General features: G+C 36.4%; 1 protein-coding gene and 1 non-coding gene across 2 annotated transcripts; one reads left to right on the forward strand and one right to left on the reverse strand.

Annotated features, from left to right (window-relative positions):
• Window positions 1-1,496: 1,496 nt before the first annotated feature.
• On the reverse strand, window positions 1,497-15,821 carry LOC145559248 (prefoldin subunit 5-like). The gene is made up of 6 exons (XM_081620686.1): window positions 15,813-15,821; window positions 14,681-14,924; window positions 14,500-14,584; window positions 10,463-10,503; window positions 8,328-8,341; window positions 1,497-1,613 (listed from the first exon to the last, which is right to left on the reverse strand). The coding sequence occupies exons 1-6, from the start codon at window positions 15,819-15,821 to the stop codon at window positions 1,497-1,499; spliced, it is 510 nt and encodes a 169-aa protein (XP_081476812.1).
• Window positions 15,037-15,108, forward strand: TRNAS-UGA (transfer RNA serine (anticodon UGA)). Its single transcript has one exon. It is a non-coding gene; the product is annotated as a tRNA-Ser (tRNA).
• Window positions 15,822-20,927: the final 5,106 nt, after the last annotated feature.

A 20,927-nucleotide genomic window follows, 5' to 3' on the forward strand; every position in this document is an offset into this window, starting at 1 on the left:
CCATAAAAAAAATTATTTTAACACCACACAAACTAACAAAAAATGGGTATTACCACCACTTAACAGATTCCTAAACGGAATCAGTTAAGTACCACATGTTGCTTTCTTATTGGCCAAAAAAATAAAAAAAAATATAAAAAAAATATAAAAACCTAAAACTACCCAGCCACCCCAGCCCCGCCACCGCCTAACCACCGACCCACCCCTGCCCTCCCAGAAACCACCACCTGCGACGCCTTCGCTCACCCACCCAGCTGAACCCTCCCCCTCCCTTTCCCGCAACCGCTTCGCCTCCAAAACCACCTAACCCAAAACCCTCCTTCCCTAACACGGTCACGATTCTGGCCAGAAATGGCCGAAAACGGCCGGTTAAGGCAACTCAGCCCCAAAACCGGTCGATTTCGGCCATTTTTGGTCGGAATTGTGACCGTATTGGGGAAGGAGATTTTGGGTTTGGTCGTTTTTCGGGGCAAAACCATTGCGGGAAAGGGAGGGGGAGGGTTCAGCTGGGTTGGGGGTGCGAAGGCGTCGCCGGTAGTGGTTTCGGGGAGGGCAGGGGTAGGTCGGTGGTGGCGCGGTGGTGGGGCTGGGGTAGTTTTAGGGTTTTTTATTTTTTATTTCTTTTTAATTTTTTAAACAAATAAAATGGTGACATGTGTCACTGTGGACCCCACTTAACGAAATTTTTGGACGGAATCCGTTAAGTGGTGGTAATACCTATTTTTTGTAACTTTATATGGTGTTAAAATCAATTTTTTTTATGGGGGTGTTAAAAACAATTTTCAGGTTTTTACGAGGTGTTAAAATCTAAAATATCCTAATTAAAAATCAATTTTTTTTAAAAAAAAAAATGTAAAAGCTATCTATATATATATTTTTTTAAAAAAAAAACTACCAAACATAATGCAACACGTATCATAATCAAATTATTACAAAAAAAAAAAAACCCAATTATTAACAGGCCACACTTTATTTTGAGCTGATGCTGCTTAAAGGTCACGTTATTTTAGAATAATCTAAAGGTCAATATATTTTTAGAAGACCAGATAAAGGTCTAATTATTCTATACAGTTTGTCCTTATAAATATGAGTATGTGTCCTTGATTTTCAAATAAGGAGCTCTAAACTAATTTAATTCGGCCATAACCTCTAGGCTCTAGCCATGCCATCCATCTTTGGCCAAACTCTAGCTAATACTGTAAGTAATAAATGGTCCCTTCCCATAAATCCCGCCCATTCCTGTGACAATTGATGAATTGAACAAACAATGTATGTTGCAGCCACTACGCTTCGCCTTGCAGACTGCGGTGAAGATGTTAGAGCAACAACACAGTTACATGATTACAAGTTGAGTTTTTTTCCCAAACAAGAGTGAATTACGCTCAATATTAGTCAAAAGTTGGTTTCGTGTGCAATATTTTACACAATCAAATCTGAAACTATGATTTCTAAAGATCCATAAAGCCAAATTACAAAACTGAGTTACTAGTAGATCCTCATGAACTTGGTGCCACCTGCTTTAACCTGGCCTGTAGTACGACTCCGGCTTCATTGGCTATAATATTCTTCTTTGATGCAACCTGAATATTACCAAACAATATAAGATTGATTAGCTCCAACTGACATGCTAAAATGTTCTCCCCCCAAATTTTCTTTGAATTTAAAAGCACTACACAGTTAAAACACCATAAACTTATGAGGGTGTAGCCACCGGCCCAACAGGCAGTACAATGAAGATGAAGACAACAATCTTTTTTTTTTTTTTTTCTTGAAGAAAGAATACAACAATCTTTAACTTAGAATGAAACAAATCAAGTTAGTTTGTTACATTGAGGATAATCAAGACATAAAGGAAGTCACGAGCAGCCAAGACAGAGACCAAAGAAGGGAGGCAACATAATTGTCAAGATTCTGCTTATGTAACATAACTCTTACAGGAGTGCACCAGCACCAATTCAAGCTGTAATGCTTGACTAGAATCAGCAGCTGTTCAATTTTTTTTTCAACTGTATAATACTAGCTCTTTTTGCTTTAGAATTTATTTTACTTTTGCAAGTGTGGGCAATCCCGATCATGCGGTCTATCGCTCACTTGGCATTCATGTTTCTCAGGCACGGTACCGAGCACTCGATAAGAGACGCAATTTGAGACATGTTCTTATCGAAGATACTTTCATATCAAAGACATTGGAACACTTACCCTTTTGTACACTTGTTTTCGTTTTTTATTATTGCTTCTTTTTTGCTATTTCTTTCTTTTGAATTTGCTCAAGCTTTCTTTAGAATTGCATAAGTTGCACGCCATCCCATCCCAAGGTTAGGTAGATGTAGGTTGAAAAAAGAAGGGTCTATCGTTAGACGAGGCTCAAAGTGGTTTTTGAAGAAAGGATTGTATAATTGAAGGGCGAAAGGAGATATGATGTGGCTACAAGGGTTGCCTCCAATCATTGGTATACCTTGTGCTTAATTCGACATTTTTTTTTTTTTTTTTTTTTGTGAATGCAATGTAATGAAATGATCATATGCAAGGGAATAAATGCTTATTTTATTAAAAGGGAAAAAGGAAAAATCTACAAAATTAATCTAAAAGAAAATAAAAGGTGCCTATGCTAGACTTATTGGGGAAGGGGTAAAATGAAAAAAAAAATAGAAAAAAAGGTCATAAAAATCTTGTCGTTGAAGCTCGTCTCTTGTCTTGTGTTGCTTCCCTTATCATCACTCACTCTTCTTGTTAACTGGAGGTATGGGAAGCTTGTTGTTATCAATCAAATGCTGGATGGCCTCCTTTAACTTCCAACAGCTCTCAGTAGTATGACCCCTACCTTGGTGGTACTTGCAGTGTTCGTCTGGATTCCAACTAGGAAATCTTTTCTTAAGTGGGGTATCTTTAATAGGTCCTATGGGAGTAATGATTCCCTTGGCATGGAGTCGATTGAAAGCATCATCGTAGCTAGTTCCAATAGGGGTAAATTCCCTTTTTGGTTGCTTTCGATTACCCATGGCTAGGATCTCACTAAGGTCGAAAGTACCAACACTATTACTAGAGTAGGTGTTTTTGGAAGAAGAAGGATAGTCGTTCTTCTTCCATTTACAGCCACTGTTACCATTGTTACTAATCTTGGCCTTCTTGTCGCGCGGAGGAACATGAAGGAGATTTGAATCAATGAAGTCTTGAACACGATCCTTGAGGGCGAGACACTGTTCAGTAGTGTGACCGCGACCTTTATGATATCGTCAATAGGAATTTGGATCCCAATTAGGAGAACGTTTTTCAGATGGAGGGTCTTGACTGGGACCAATGGAGTGAATGAGACCTTGGTCGTGAAGACAGTCAAAAGCTTCATTGTAAGTCATTCCTATTGGTGTGTATTCTTCAATGGTCCGTTTTGCTTGTGGCTTAGGAGCATTGAGTTCGTCATTAAACCCTTGGCGAGAATTTTGTTCAATGGCCATCACCCGATTTGCTAATCCTTCTACCACATTCAAGAGCATGGAAATGACATCTTGGAGTTTTCAAATTTCCTCTTTTAGACTTGACGAGTCTTCCTTGGTATTATCTAAGAAAAGACTTTCATCCTCCTCAATTATGGCCACTTCATCGAGAGAGGTCATATAAGCTGCTCGATCATAGGCTCTCCTACAGGTGTGATAAGAAGTGATGGATCAAAGGATGCTTGGTCATCTTCGATGGCTAGAATCTCGGAAGTTTCATTGTCATCGATCAGATCTTGAATAGCTTCTTTGAGTTTCCAACACTCTTCAGTGTCGTGACCTTTTCCTTGATGATATTTGCAGTGCTTATTAGGGTCCCACTTAGGTGGCCTAGCTTCTGGAACCGGATCTTTGATGGGCCCTATGGGCATGACTAGTCCTTTGTGATGTAGCTTCTCGAAAGCCGTTTCATAACTTATACCAAGTGGAGTGAACACCCTTTTTGATCTTTGGATTCGTGGTTTAGAGGTGTTTGTAGCATGTACCTCATTAGAGGAAGAAGAAGGATGGTCGCTCTTCTTTCCTCTTGCACTATTATATTTCAGAAGGTCATCTTCAATGTCAATGCCTATATTATAAACAGCTTTGAAAGTATTCAAGTTGTGTTGGTACTTTAAGTGCTTTGAATACTTCCCTTCGAGATTCTTGATAAACATCCTCACAGATTCTTTTTCGGTAGGAGCCTTGTCCATATTAGCAGAAGTTTCCCTCCATTTATTGAAGAAAGACGTGAACCCTTCGTTTTCCTTTTGTTTTAACATCTCGAGTTGTCTATGGTCCGTCTCGTCTTGGATGTTGCACTTATATCTATCTATGAAAGCGTTTGTTATCGACTCCTAAGAAGAGGTTTTTTCTTTCTCGAGAGAAAAGAACCATTGTTGACAAACAGTTTCGAGAGATAGTGGGAACAGATAGGGGAAAACCTTCTTATCGATACCCTTAATGCTTATGGTTTCAAAAGCTCTTAAATGGAAGTAAGGGTTATCTGTTGCCTTGAATTTTGGGATGTCAGTGGCGTTGAACTTATGCGAAAGAAGTTCTTTGTCCAGCGAGACCCCTTGTGAACTCATGCCCTGAAATTTATAGTCACTAGATAGCTTGCTTAGACTCTCTTCCATGAGATCCATCTGTTGTTGCTTCACGGGATCATCGACCCTAAGTGCGAGAAGTTTCAGTGTCTCAGTCACAGTAGCCAGTTGGTTCTTAAGATCATTGACTTCTTCTTGAGTTGCCATTACCTTCTTAGCCTTCCTCTTTTGACGAATCGGTTTATCAAAAAGCGAGACTTGAATAAAGAGGTTGTCCTTGATTAATCGCCCTTCTCTCCTCGACCAAGTACTGTGGAGAAGGAATTTGGGGATACTTATTGTTAATTATTGACTCAAACTTTATTCAACATGCAATGGATGGAGAAGGTGAAGAAAAATTGGAATAGAAAGTGAAAAAAGAAAAAAATGATGGAGGTGGAGGGATATGAAGAATTAGGGGTAGAATGTACCCCCCAACTCAAATGACGGAAAAGACCGACTCATGCATGGACCTACGACATGGTCATGGTGATGTGCACTCAAAGTGTGTGCTAAGATTAGTGAGTGTAGGTGACATATTAAGACTCGTGTCATGACCATGTGGCTAGACTATGTGACCAAGACTCGAACATTAATTCAATTAAGCATTATTGTCAGCAAAATTAACCGAATTAAACAGAAAACTGATTAATTAGACATTAGGTGATGACTCGACAAATAATCCGAACTTTCGGCCAAGCGACAGGATTAACGTCGCAATATGGTGGTTGGCGCCAGACAATTTAGTTAATGTCTGGCGCTACACACTATATTGTGGCGCTACAGCTCAGACTTTGGCGCCAATATTGGAGCTTCGGTCTGGGACTGTTTTCGGTATTATTAGTCAACTGGGGTACGCCTAAAGTCGTACTAGGTCAATCCCGATTAAAAAAAAATAGACTTTATTGACTCAAATTAATTAATTAATTAATTAATTAATTAGGCAAAGTTCTTTAAGTCATTAATTTTAGTCTCAACACAAATCAACAAACGGTTAAGAGAAGCATAGGATATATATGCACAACAAATAATGCACAATTAGTCAAGTAGGCATAATATGATGCAATGAGTTCGCAACCTAACCATAGCTCTAGTTCTCTAAAGTTCAGGATATGGTTTAGTCAAATAGGGTCCATGGTTAATTGTCCGGATGCACCGCGCAGAAGCCTAACCGGGAAGGGTTAGCGCGTGTGGATGGGACACCGCGAGTTTTTAGAAAAAACTCACTTCCATGGTTTGGTGAATTCAACATCTCAGATGTACCCTTTGTTGCCAGGAGCGTTCAATTGGGTAGATAGAGAATGAATTTCTAGAAGGTTATGTCCATATGTAGAACACATATGGGTTTCAGAAAAGTGAGAAAAAATTCAATCAGGAAGTAGGATCGAGCAAACAATACGAAAAACCGGTCGAAATTAGAACGCATATTTCTGGCTCGGTATTGGGGGAAATTGGCGCCAGCAAACAGAGACTGGCGCCAACTTTTAACTGTAGCGCCTGGCACCAATACTGGCGTTTGGCGCTACGGCTAAAAGTTTGGCGCCAAGCTCTGGCCCCTGACGCTACTTCCCTCATGCCTCAGCAGCTTTCTGTGCTCAATAAAATCATCCAGTTTCGCGCGGTGTTATTTCAGTCCTAGTTGTGAAAGACATTTCTCAAATTTCCTACGTGTAAAATCCTATGTTTTTTACTCATTACGGATGGTCTTTTCAATGAGAACCTTTTTATGCATATGACAATAATGTTAATCAAAATTACGCACATGAAATACTTAGAACTTTTCGAGTCTCATCCACTCATTCTAAATTATTGCTGAAATAAATTCAGGAATTAAAATAGAAATCCTCCCTAGTGGAGTCGCCAAAAACTGTAGGGAATAGTTTCAAGACTTTAAAATCCCACTAGCTTGAACCCCACTGTGATCATACACTAAAGTACGGTGGCGTCCAAAAGGGAAGAAGATAGAGCAAAAGAGTCGCCAACAAGTTTTTAAGGAACTTGTAAACCGTTCACGAGGTGAAGGTTACACCCCTTAACGATCCAAGAGATCGTCAACTCCATAAGGTCATGAACCAAATAAGGGTTCGGGGATGATGGTACAAATCCAACCTAAAAGAGATTGAACCTGCCCTAATAATAGGCCTCTACTTTATTCTGCTCGTATTCTTGTGCGCTTTCTGATTAACATACAATCAATAGGTTGACCCTAAACCTGTTTATCTATGTTGGTTGAATTTAATGCACAAATAAACTATTATTGGCGATCACTTGAATTTATAATCACAATTAACCTAACAAGATTATCAATATCTTATTAAGCGTGATTGCAAGTACCAATTCCCTTTAACATGCAATAAAAGGTGATCAAGAAATAAAGAATATAAAATAATATGCATATCAAGCAACATAATAAATAATCATGATAATAAAAATCAAATCTTTAGCCCTAAAATGATACTAACAATCATAAATATTAGGAATAAAATAGGAAGCATCGTACTTTTAATCATACTTGATATTAAAATTACCCTAGACATGATACTAGGAATTTATTGTTGTCACCCTAAACATCAAATTAAGGAAAACATCCTAACATGATACTAGGAATCAAAATAACAATCTAAGCATGATTTCTACATCATAATATCAATTAAACCATTAAAGTACTTACTTGGATGCCTCGTACCTCTTTCTAATAACAAAATACACACGTTAGTAACTTCAAGGAAAAATAATAATCAAAGCAATTAAATTAAATAATTGAAAGAGAGATTTGGGACCAAACCCTCAGAAATTAAAACCTTTCACGTCTAGGGCGAAGGCAACTTCGAATATGGCTAGGTGTTTCTAGATCTTGTGAATGCGGAATTTTGTATGAAAAAGCAAGAAAGAAAAGAAGAAAGAAAAGAATGCTAAAGAATTAATGTTATTGAAAATTGAGATGATGAAAGATGAAGATGATGAATGAATTGCGAATGAAAAGAATTAGATGAATGGTAATTGAGAACTTGTGAATGAAGAGAGTTGGTGAATGAAAACGGAGTTTTTGACACGATATTTATAGAGAAAATCATCCAAAAAAGATAATTTAACAAAACAGAGTCTGAAGATCGCTAAACAACATTGGCGCCAGCCCTAGCTAGTTGGCGCCAGCACCAGTGGCTAGCGCCTGGCGCCAATCCTGGTTCCAGGCGCCAAGGCCTGGGGTTGGACGCCAAACTGGATTTCAAAGCGTTTTCGAAAATTTGATAAATTTCCCGTACTGGAAGATAAAATAATATAATTCCATTGAAAATGCTATTTGATCTTGATTAAAACTCTGAAGAGTCCTAATTGAATTAGGAATGAAAAGAATCTTCTAGAATATTCTAGAAGACTAAAACCATTCCTAATTGCATTAGGAATGATAAATCATATTAGGCCCTCCCCTAGATCATTGGGCCGTACATAAAGCTCAAACCGGGCCTAGTTTAGTAAACTGGCCATAACTTCCTCAATATTCATCGGAATTGGGCTTATAATATATCGTTGGAAAGTTCTTTGTAAGCCCCATCCAACTACACCACTATTGGACCCATATCATGGACCAACCAAACTGGATTGGCTGTTTTCTTAAAATAAAGTTTTCAAAAACAGGGAGAAGAGAAAAGAAATAAAAACTTTCCGCAACACTAGACCTTTCCACACTTTCGTTTCATTCGATTATGATTCGACGTGAAAGGCACTCATCATCGGGTTTGGTTTTGGGGAGACACAAATGGGTGTCTACAGTTTCACAAAAATCTAACTTAATTAAGCCTTTTTCCACATTATCCTTAAGGAAATGATGCCTTATGTGAATATGTTTTACACGAGAATGATGAACTGGATCTTTTGAAATGCATATGGTACTAGTATTATCACAATAGATAGGAATGCAATTATATCTCATACCATAATCTCTTAGTTGTTGTTTTATCCAAAGTACTTGAGAACAACAGGCAGCAGCTGCCACATATTCAGCTTCAGCAGTTGACAAGGCCACTGTGTTCTGTTTCTTGGATCCCCAAGAAACTAGGCATGGCCCGAGAAACTGAACCATTCCTGAAGTTCTCTTCCTATTCACCAAATCTCCTGCATAGTCAGCATCTACAAAACCTTTTAAATCAAAGGTATCACTTCTAGGATAGAAGAGACAAAGATGGTCAGTTCCTTTGAGATATCGTAGGATCCTTTTTACTGCTGTAAGATGTGACTCCTTAGGATTAGATTGAAACCTTGCACATAAGCCAACACTAAATGCAATATCAGGTCTGCTAGCAGTTAAGTATAAAAGGGATCCAATCATACCTCTGTATTTGGTTTGATCTACACTAGTTCCTTGTAGATCTTCATCTAACCTTGTGCATGTTCCCATTGGTGTATGGTTGGTCTTTGCTTGGTCAAGGTTATATTTTTTCAGTAGTTCCTTGACATACTTTTGTTGGTGAATTGCAATACCTCTTTCCATTTGTTTGATTTGTAGTCCAAGAAAGAAGTTGAGTTCCCCCATCATGCTCATCTCAAATTCACCACTCATTAGCTCAGCAAAGTACTTGCACAAGTTTTCGTTAGTTGCTCCAAAAATAATATCATCAACATATATTTGAACAACTAGTAAGTCAGTTCCTTCAGATTTTAAAAACAAAGTTTTATCTACTTTACCTCTTTTAAAATCATTTTGAAGAAGGAACTTAGAGAGCCTCTCATACCAAGCTCTATATGCTTGTTTCAGCCCATAAAGAGCTTTATCAAGCTTAAAGACATGATTAGGAAATTGGGGATTTTCAAAACCAGGAGGTTGTTCCACGAACACCTCTTCTTCAAGAAAACCATTTAAGAAAGCACACTTAACATCCATTTGATATAGTTTGAAACCCGTAAAAGAGGTAAAAGCAATTAAAATTCTAATAGCTTCTAATCTAGCAACAGGAGCAAAAGTTTCTTCGAAGTCAATACCTTCTTGCTGATTGTAGCCCTTCACAACAAGTCTTGCCTTGTTTCTTACAATTGTTCCATATTCATCCAGCTTGTTCCTGAATACCCACTTGAGCCATATAACCTTTTGGTGTTTAGGTTTCTCTTCAAGATGCCAGACCTTGTTTCTCTCGAACTCATTGAGTTCATCTTGCATGGCAATTATCCAGTCAGCATCCTTTAGAGCTTCATCATGATTTCTTGGCTCAATAATGGATAGGAAGGCTTGAAAGGCACAGAAGTTCCTCATATGTGATCTGGTCTGAGTTCCTCTACCAATATCACTTATAATAAGGTCTGTTGGATGAGAGCCTTGGTATTTGAATGGCTTTGGTTGAAACTCTCTGGCAGGAACTCCTATTTGAGGCACTTCTTCTTCAGTTTCTTCTGCATTTTCCTCGTTTCCATATTCTCCATGATCTTGTTCCTCCGGGGTTTCTTGATTAGGAACTTCAACATTTTCTTGATGTTCTTGCTCAGGTTTCTCTCTTACTTCCTTGGTTTGCTTGGAGATTTCTTCCTCTTCTTCCCTGTCTCTAATCATACCAATTTCATAATCATTATTGTCTTGTTCCTGCACATTCATAAACATATTAGATTCATCAAATATCACATGAATGCTTTCTTCAACACACAATGTATTTTTATTGTAAACTCTGTAAGCTTTGCTATTTGATGCATAGCCTAGGAACACAGCTTCATCACTTCTTTCATCAAATTTTCCTATGTTCCTTTTCCCATTATTATGAACAAAGCACCTGCATCCAAAACCTCGAAAGTGAGAAATATTGGGTTTCCTGCCTTTAAACAGTTCATAAGGAGTCTTATTGATGATTGGTCTCATCATAACTCTGTTAATAATATAACATGCAGTATTAATAGATTCAGCCCAGAAGTTCCTTGGAAGACCACTTGCTATGAGCATAGTTCTTTCCATGTCTTCTAGAGTCCTGTTCTTCCTTTCAACAACTCCGTTCTGTTGAGGAGTTCTTGGGGCTGAAAAGTTATGATCCATGCCATTTTCTTTGCAAAAGTCATCGAATATTGAATTCTCAAACTCAGTTCCATGATCTGATCGAATGTGGATAATTTGATTTCCACTTGACTTTTGTACTCTTTTGGCAAAGGACACAAATTCATCAAAAGTTTTATCTTTGCTAGACAGAAAAATCACCCAAGTAAATCTAGAAAAATCATCAATAATAACTAAAACATATTTCTTTCCACTTCTACTTTGAACACGCATGGGACCACACAAATCCATATGAATTAACTCCAATGGCTTTGTGGTGTTGACCATGTTTTTGCTTTTAAAAGAAGACCTGACTTGCTTGCCTCTCACACATGCACCACAGATATGTTGTATGAGGAACTTGACTGAGGGAAGCCCTATAACCAAGTTCCTTGCTCTAAGTTTATCCATGAGTGAGAAGCTAGCATGTCCAAAACGTTTATGCCATAATAAGGGATCATCATTAATGGCACTCAAGCATGTAAGGTTGTTCCTTGGAACAGAATTTAGATCCACAATGTATGTGTTCCCTTTTCTAGTTCCTTCAAGAACAACCCTTCCTGTTTTATCATTAATGATGTTGTATGAATCAGAGGTAAAACTTACAGAGTTTCCTTTATCAAAAAATTGTGATATGCTCAGCAAATTGTGCATCAAACCCTCGACCAAAAGTACATTTTCTATTGAATGAGAACTGGACCTTCCTACTTTTCCTTTAGCATTTACTTCACCCTTTTTGTTGTCTCCAAAGGTCACAGTTCCTCCTGGATAGGCCTCTAGTGAGAGAAACTTTGATTTATCTCCTGTCATATGCTTTGAACAACCACTGTCGAGGTACCACGTGTTGTTCCCCCTCACTAGGACCTGCAAAAGAACTTATTGGTTAGATTCAGGAACCCAGGTTTCCTTGGGTTCCTTGGACGTTGAAGCAATATCAGATTTCTTTACCCAAACTTGCCTAACATTCTTGCTAACAGACTGTTCCTTCTTATTACAAGTGGCAACAAGATGACCAGTTTTACCACAGAATGTACATACTTTATTGCTAGGCAGATCTACATAGTTTTTCTTGCCCTTATGCTTAGAACGTATGAATCCTAGACCTTCAGTTCTTTTGGTTTGAGCATTCTCAATCCCCTTAGGAATTCCAAACTGGCTAATGCTTCTTTCCTTTCGAAGCTCAAGTTCCTTCTCCAATTTTGCCTTTTCAATTCTTAACTCGTCAAGATCATATTTTAATTTTTCAAAATCCTCATTAAATTTCGGCAAAGATTCAGAGGAGGAACTTGGAGACACTTCAGCATTAGCAAGTTTGTATTGAGTCAGTTCTACATTGACCATGATATTTTCAAACTTGAGTTTCTCATTCATTTCTTTTAAGAGAAGATTCTTGTCAAAAAGTTCAAAAAATCTACTTTGAACATCAGTTCGTTGATTCTCAATCCACGTACTGTGTTCCTTGCAGACTTTGAGAGCTCTTTGACATTCACCTAGACGAATACTAGTGTGAGTCCAGTCATCTTCCAATTCAAACACTAAATCAATGAGAGCATCTTTAGTATAAGTCTTAAGTACATTAGGATCAAGGAATACCTCTTTAGCAAGCTCATCATTGTAAGCTTTTTCATCAGGTTTGGCCATCAGACATAGATGAGTTGTTTCTTCTTCAGGTTGTTCCTCTTTATCCTCACTTTCAGAATCTCCCCAGGCAGCAGTCATAGCCTTCCTAATGTCTGTTTTGTTGAAAGGAGTTTTGTTGTAGTTGCTCTTAACTTGTTCCTTTGCCTCCCCTTTACCTTTCTCTGTATCCCAAAGTGGACACTCACGAATGAAGTGTTCTAGAGATCCACATTTGTGACAACCAGAGTCAGCCTTTGAATTAGAGGGTTTCTTGGTGAAGTTTCTTGACTTGTTGTTTCGGTTGAACATTCTTTTGAACCTTCTCACCAGCATTGCAGCCTCTTCTTCATTGACTTCAGAGTCTTCTTGATCTCCATCTTTGAGAGCCAAGCCTTTTCCTCGGTTTCCTTCACTGTTGCTTGTTCCTAGATGCAACTCATGAGTCATGAGGGAACCAGCAAGTTGCTCAATATTGAACTTTGTGAAGTCCTTTGTTTCTTGTAAGGCTGTTACCTTGGCTCTCCATCTCTCGTCTTGAGGGAGGCTTCTTAGAACTTTTGTGACCTGCTCATCAATAGGGATTTGCTTTCCAAGAGAGACAAGCTCATTAATAATGTTAGTAAATCTAGTTAACATTTCCTGAATTGATTCTTTTGGTTGCATTTCAAACCGTTCATATTTTTACATAAGCAAGTCAATTTTAGAGCGTTTCACTTCGTTAGTTCCTTCATGAGTAACTTGAAGTAAATCCCAAATTTCTTTAGCATTTTTACAACCCATAACACGGTTGTGTTCATGGGGTCCAAGACCACAATGAAGTAATTTAACAGCAAGTGCATTAATTTCCATTTTCTCAAAATCTTCCTTATCAAACTCAGACATAGGTTTAGGTACTACCTCATTTTCACCAGCAGTTTTGGTAATTTCGAAATCACCAACTTCGATCACTCTCCAAACCTGGTAGTTGTCGGCTTTGATAAAAATCTCCATCCTGTTCTTCCAATAGGTGTAGAATTTCCCATTGAACATAGGAGGACGCTGCGTAGAGTAACCTTCTTCCAGTTTCTCGTGATTGTTCATCTTGATTCCACGAACTTAACTCGTCAGGATTTCCTGATTTCTTCGAGGAACTTGCTCTGATACCAATTGTTGACTCGAATGAACAATACAAGAGGGGGGGTGAATTGTATTGTGGAGGAACTAGGGTAATTTTTGCGGAATTCTTAAAGAAACTTAAACAAAAACTTTAAAGTGCAAGAGAGATTTTACGTGGAAAACTTCTTGGCCCTAATCAAGAAGAAAAACCACGACCATAAGGGATTTTAAACTCAACTCTTAATAATAATAGGGCAAACAACCTATTACAAATTAAGACTCTAAACTCAAGTTCCTCTACGAACTTAAGTTCCCCCTCAACTGATCCCTCAATCAGTCGAGCTCTCGAATCTCTCTCTTTCTCCTTGCTTCACTCAAAGCAATTACACACTCTAGAGTTTACCCAAACTCTACCCCAATACAACTCAAGATAAAACTTCTAAGATGCTAAGTACAAAGACACTCAAGGACTTAAGTGGATTTTGACTCTTTTAGAAAAGCTAAGAATTGTAATGCTCAAGTGTATTTTGTCAACAAAAAACTGATTTTATTTATAGGAGAAAAGGAAAGTTAAAAATCTTTCCGATTGCCTCAACTTCCACTAAGCCACAACTTCCATGAAACTAGGAAGTGCAGTTAGTGGGAGCTTGGGCAGCAAGTCAAACGATTTATCAGGAAGTGTTTTACCGGCTTCCTAATTTTTCTCAACTTCCTTTGACAAAGTAAATCACACGTTTGAAAGATTATTCTCCAAGTCAGATTTTCCAAATAATGAGATAGATTTAAAACAGAAAATCTTTTTAACAAAAAGAAGATAATTTAACTCAAAAAAGATATTTTTCGAAAATAACGGAGTTAAAAGATGGAAAATAAAATCTTTAATAAATAAAATCAAATCCACTTAAACCCTATCAATTAGTCATGTACTTAACATAAATACAAGAAGCCTAAAATAAATAGTAAAGATACATTAGACTCCTTGACACACTGTGAAGCTTCGACTCTGGAGCTTCAGTTCCTCACTCAAGGAACTTGGCTTCTGATTGTCTTCTATGCTCATCCATAGCTCATCCTTAGACCTTGTTCCATGCTCCATTCTGACTCTAGAACTTCGTTGCATATAAAATTTGTCAATACATCAAAGCTAATAGACAAAAGTTAAAGCTACTATGGGTTTGCTTAGGTTCCTTGAGTCATCATCAAAACTTAAGATCAACACCCAACATCAACAAGAACCTTATTAGCATCATCAAGAGTATCAGGAACATAAAGCGACGCCGTTAAAGGCACCAACATCTTCTTCCCTGCTCAACAACAATAATCAAAATCAATTCTCATAAAAAAGATCAAATTTTTTTTATGTTTGAATAAAAATCAGAGAAGAAGAAGAGATGGGTAACCTTGAGGGCGAGAAGAGAGGTCGTGAAGTGCAGTAGAAGCAAGTTCAAGACGAGAAGTAGCAGTACGAATGTTAGTTAAACTGTCTTGAAGAAGATTGAGTTCAAGATCTGATTGTTCTTTCACCATTTTAAGCAGTTTAATGCTCATCTTCTCCATCTCCGCCGCACAAAACACCGATCCTCCACCTCCGCCCTTGTTCGCTATTGTTTTTCTCTCTCCTGATTCTTCACTCTTCCTCCCTTTCTTATGTGCTCAAAATTTCTCCCAGAATTTTTTATTATGTAGAAAAATTAAAAAAACATATATAAATGTTTATTGGTTTATTTTGTATTTGTTCAAGAGTCAAAATCAAAATGCCCCTATAGCTCAGTGGTAGAGCATTAGTCTTGAAAACTGAATGTCTGTTGTTCGATCCTGCATGGGGGCAATTCTTTGTTTTTTTAATGAGGATTTATAATAAAAAAAGATGTGATAAAATACAAAAATAAAAAAAAAAATTGTTAAATTAGGGTTCGTTTGGCATTGTTGTGGTTTTCAGTTTTTTGGTATTTTGTATTTTAAAAGTGTATAATATATGTAATATAATGAATCCAAAATTAGTCAAATTTATTAAAATCATGCTAATTTTGAAAACTTACAACAGAAAAGTGAAAACACCTTTTTCTTGTTTACTGTTTTTGGTTTTTTGTTTAAAAAAAAAACTGAAAACTGAAAACAAAAAACAATGTCAAACAAGCCCTTAGTTACATTTGTTGTAAATAAAGGAGTAGTTTAGTACAAATAATATAAAAATATTTAAGTAAGATCAAATAGATAATCTCACAAACAATGGAATAATATCGGTGTGTCGTGATGAAAATCACTAACTTGAAAATGAATTTCGGCGCAACCAATGTGCTCAATTGTATTCACCGGCACATTCCTTAAGGTTAACACACCACTTCCCCACAAAGACACTTTTGGGTAGATGATTTGAGTCAAGTAACTTATGCCCAATAGAGAATGTGTTTAGACTATTGTGCTTGATGCATTTTTCAAGTATAAAAATCAGAATAAAGGCTTCTTCTATAATATAGAGAAACATGAAAGAACATAAAAGAAGAAAGCATTAAAAGGGAGGTGAATAATCACCTTAAACATTCTCTTAAATGGAGGGTTATGAGAGTTACTTATCAAAACAATAATGATGGTGATTAATCATCTTAAACATCCCCTTAAATTGAGGGTTATAAGAATTGAGGGAATCCGAAGACCAAACCGTTGGAGTCCAACTATGACATGGCACCACGTCATCTGCCTAGTCACAATGACACGTGGCGAGCTCATGTCTTCCCATTGAGTTTTAATATATATATATATATATATATATATATATATATATATATATATATATATATATATATATATATATATATAGATGAACTAGTGTTTTGCTCGATTGCCTCGGACTTATATATTAAATATTCTTTACTTCGTATTATAGTTTTCATCAATAACATAATACTAAAACAAACACCAGAAAATGACACGTGTCATTTCCTAATGCTCTGTTTTCCCTCCAAAATGTTTTTTCCTTTTATTTTTATACCTTTTATACAAGGTAATTCATTATTATTGCCCAAACCATGTGTCGATCAAAGTTTGTCAACTAATTAAATTGGTAAGGGGAGAGTGTTGTATCAGTAGCCTAAATGTCTTTGTTCTAAGGTATAACTTTGGTAAAAAAAATTATCATGTTATTTTGTGCGTATAATAAATGTTATGATTCTCGATCTATAATTTAATTTTTGTAAAATTGTAATTAAGAGAGTATTGCATGGTACTAACCTTGGTGTCTTTGTTATATTAAGAACTGGTATAAAAATAAGTAATTTTGTTTATATTAAAAGAAATTATAACTCTCACTTTTGTGTAAATTATTGTATAACTTTTCAAAGATTGTAATAATTCAAAAATTGATGGGAATAATCCCACCTTTTGAGCGTTGGAGATTAATAATCCCACATTTGGGATATTTTTAAATAATCCCACCTTTGTACCCAATTCGCTCCTAATAGTCCCAACCGGTCATGGAACTTATTATAACAAGTTACCAGACACGTGTTGGCTAGTGATTGGTAAAAAAAAAAGTTTAACTTTTGTAAGAAAAAATAATAATAAAAAAAAGAAATAAATTGATTAATTAAAAAATCACCCTCCCTAAAAAAAAAAAAATTAAAAATCACCCACCAGCCTCAACCACCTTCCTCACCGCCTGTTCCGGCCAACCTCGCCGCCGAACTCCCCTGCCCCACAGCACCGACCGCCTAGATCGCCTCCCCAGCGCCGACGCCATCCTCCCCCGAACCAACAACTTCCCTCCACCATCACGAAAACCCTCGAAACCAACCCTCGAAAACCCTTTCTCCGCCTCGGTCCCCCGTTCCGATTCCGGCAGCAAGGTTGCGGAATGGTTGGTTTTGATTCCCCCACAACCCTCGAAGACCCTTTCGATTCCCCCACAACCCTCGAAGACCCTTTCCCGATTATGTTGGAGCTCGCGCCGTCGTCGTCTGGACTGAGTAGGAGGAGTAGCGGCGACTGGCTGGTGTTCTCGGCGATGTGTCTCGGCTGATGGTCTGGGCTCGGCGATGTGCCTGGTGATGATGGTGATGGCGATGGCGATGTGTCTTGGCGGTGGGGAGGTGGCTGGGGATGGTGGTGGTTGTTTTAACATAATTAATTAAATTAATTAAAATTAAAATTAAAATTAAAATTAAAATTAAAACTTATTTATTGACCAATCACGTGGTGACACGTGTAAATTAAACTTAATTAAAAAAAAATACCTACTCAACCGGTTTCATGTCACTTGGGATCATTAGGAGTGGATTGGGTGCAAAGGTGGGATTATTAAAACGAATCCCAAAGGTGAGATTAATAATCTCCGACGCTCAAAAGGTGAGATTATTCCCATCAATATTTCCTAATAAAATTTTGTTAAGTCCGTGCATTGCACGGGATTTAATCTAGTGTATTATAATTGTTGAGGTTGAGGTGATGGAGACATGGAGTAGTGACATTGCTCCCAACTCGTATCCCTGAGGTCTAGGGATCAGACCTCATGGGACTCATTTGACGGATTTCCCTTATCTCTCTTAAATGAACCCTTTTCTACTTACCAATTTGGCGAAGGTGAAAATTGATCTCAGAATCTCCTGAAACCGGGTGGGAAGCTCTAACCACTTGAGTTATCCCTCACTCTCACTTAATAAAATAATTTATACGAAAAATTAATAAACAACACTCGTGGACTACATTAACAGATTAACTATATTTAACAAGAATAAATAAAAAAAAGTACATATATTAGATAGCAAAAATGGTATGACTTTTTATTTAATTTCAAATGGACCCAAGTTCAATTCTTGACATAGGGGTGACACGTGGCTGTATACTTAATGTCAAAGGTTTTTGACACTCTTAGTTAAACCTAAGGAAAAAGGGGGAATGAGGGATTATTTTGAAAAAGGTTATTGACACTTTGAGTTATGTCGGCCACCTCACGACACCGCACAATACGACATGTTTGCAACTTAAGGTAAAAGGGGGAATGAGGGATTATTTTTGATGGATTATTATGACTCATGCAGTCGGTGGCATTACCAGAATTCAAAAATGTGGGTTTAAAACGTTAAAAACTAAGATATAGGTCATCCGTTTTTAATTGCCACGTTGTTGATTTCACGTTTATGCACATTCTATAATTTAAATTATATTTTTATAAAAATGATAAATAGTTGATATCATGAAAATATATATCGAGACATATAACAAGATTCTACTTGACAATATCATTTTTTTTCCAACGTATCAATCACAAAAAAATTCAAAGACGTGTGTTTAAATTAGAGGTAATCAATGGGCGGGTCGGGCCCGGCCGAGATAAAAAAATTTGCCCATTTCTCGGGCCGGGTCGGGCCAAGCTTCGGGCCGAAAAACGTATGCCCAAACTAGTCGGGCCATGCAGGCTTTTCGGGCCAATTTCAGACCGGGCCAAAAATATCAACCAAAAATGCATAAAATCCATTTTCCAAACCCGTCCAAACTTTTTTAAAATCAGGTCGGGCCGAACCGACCTGATTTCAGGCCGAAAATTCTGCCCAAAACCCGCCCAAAATCGGGCCAGGCTGAGCCAGCGGGCTGGGCTCAGTGTGATCAGCTCTAGTGTAAATATAGTATAAAATTACAAATGTTGCAATTATAAAAGATCTTAGGAGGTATGATTTAAGTTTAATAAATACATTTATATTCCGAATTATAACGGATATCATATAACTTAAGACAACGGAATACAATTAGAAAAAAAGTAAAGGGAATCCAAATCTTTATATACTTTGAAAAAGAAAGTAAGCTTGTAAAAAATGAATGTACCTAGAATCAAACCGTTAACCTAAAGGGCCCCAGACACACAAAATTAATGTAAACTACCAACAAGCTATGCTTGTTTTCCTCCTTCATTTATGCAAATAAATTGTATCTTTTTCAGTTTTTATTAAAAAAAAAAAAAAAAAAAAAACTTCCCCAAAAAATTAGTAGGTAAATGAACTCATTTGAACCTATCATGGATCTGTCACTGCCTACAGTCGGACATACTTCCTAGATCAAGTTGAAATCGATTCCCTATTACACTTGGATTTTTTTTTTTTGGCAAGACACAATACGATACGTTTACAACTTCATCAAAGATAGAGATTACTTTTGATGGGTTATTATGACTTTGACGCTCGGATGTACTCCTTGCAGCAAGTTGAAATTTAGCTCTTTCGTCAACTTAGGGTTTTTTTTTTTTTTTTTTTTTCGGCACGATGACCAGTTGCTCAAGTACAATTGAATTTCTAAGCAAATATATTGCAAACTCATTTTCTTTCCACATTTCACTATATCTTTTGATTTTTAAAATGGTGGTCTTTTGCAACATTTTTTTTAAAAAGGTGGTTGTATGCAAAAAAAAAAAAAAAAAAAAAAAAAAAAAAAAAAAAAAAAAAAAAAAAGAGAGAGAGAGAAAATGTGGTTTTTTTGCAAAATTTCCTAATTTTAATTGAAATAATTTTGAAATCAATTATAGCTACATAATATGCTACTTTGATGTTATATATTTTTATTATGTCTTTGAAAGTTTGTTATCTGGTTTTATTAGGTTCTTATTTTAACATATTTAAAAATTTCCTTTTCAAATAGTATTTATAAATTAACAAATTACGTGAAAATATATGGAATCAATAATCAATCAATAACTATATATACTAAAAGACTTTTTTTGAAAATATATGGAATCAATAATCAATCAATAACAAATTACGTGAAAATTGTACTGAGCAACTGATCATCGTGCTGGAAAAAAAAAAAAGAAAAGAAAAACTAAGTTGACGAAGGAGCTAAATTTCAACTTGCTGCAAGGAGTACATCCGACCGTCAAAGTCATAATATCCCATCAAAAGTAATCTCTATCTTTTATGAAGTTGTAAACGTATCGTATTGTGTCTTGCCAAAAAAAATTTCAAGTGTAATAAGGAATCAGTTTCAACTTGCTCCAAAAAGTATGTCCATATATTTTTAAAATAAGTCTTCATCAACACGTGTCATCTTCTAGTGTGTCCTTAGTAGATTTTTTTTTAAAAAAAATGATTGAGAATATACGCAAAATAATTTCTTCCAAAATTTAGGAAAAATTGTAAAAAAAAAAAAACACTTCCTCCGTTTTTATGTAGTTGCAACAAACTCCTTTGGCACACATGTTAAGGAAGATATTAGACTAAGTAAACAAATAAATTAATTTACAAAATTTTAATACCTGTAAGAAGAAAGGGATAAGTTATTACGGTCTAAATTTCATAGCTTAATTCATTCGTTTAAAAAAAATGAATATAATCTTTCTTCCTAACATAATTAGTGAATGAAATTTTTTGAAATATGAAATAAAAAAAAAAAAAAAAAAGGAAAAAAAAGTTTGAATAAAAAATATAATATGTAGTCAGAAAAGATAAAAAATAATAGTAGTGTTTTAAGGTTCTTGATTTGAGATAAAATAAAAATTAAATTATGGACCAAAATATTTTTATATTTAAATATAGTTTTAATTGATACTCCGATTGTAACACCCTAGAAATTCCTTTCCTTTAAAATACCTGTTTTTCTCATTTTAATACGAAATAGGAAATTCTAAGACATTACCGCCACCGTCAATACGGCTAAGACAATTATCAA

This window comes from Chenopodium album, chromosome 9 (genome assembly GCF_948465745.1).
Source record: "Chenopodium album chromosome 9, dcCheAlbu1.1, whole genome shotgun sequence".
Classification (NCBI taxonomy): Eukaryota; Viridiplantae; Streptophyta; class Magnoliopsida; order Caryophyllales; family Amaranthaceae; genus Chenopodium; species Chenopodium album.

Bases quoted from the DNA above. Each gene is read 5' to 3' on its own strand.
- LOC145559248 (XM_081620686.1), bottom strand. The intron at 14,585-14,680 runs GTTACCCATCTC...GTTGTTGAGCAG, and splicing joins CCTCTCTTCTCGCCCTCAAG to GGAAGAAGATGTTGGTGCCT. The intron at 10,504-14,499 runs GTGTTGATCTTA...AAGGAAGAACAG, and splicing joins AAGGTTCTTGTTGATGTTGG to GACTCTAGAAGACATGGAAA.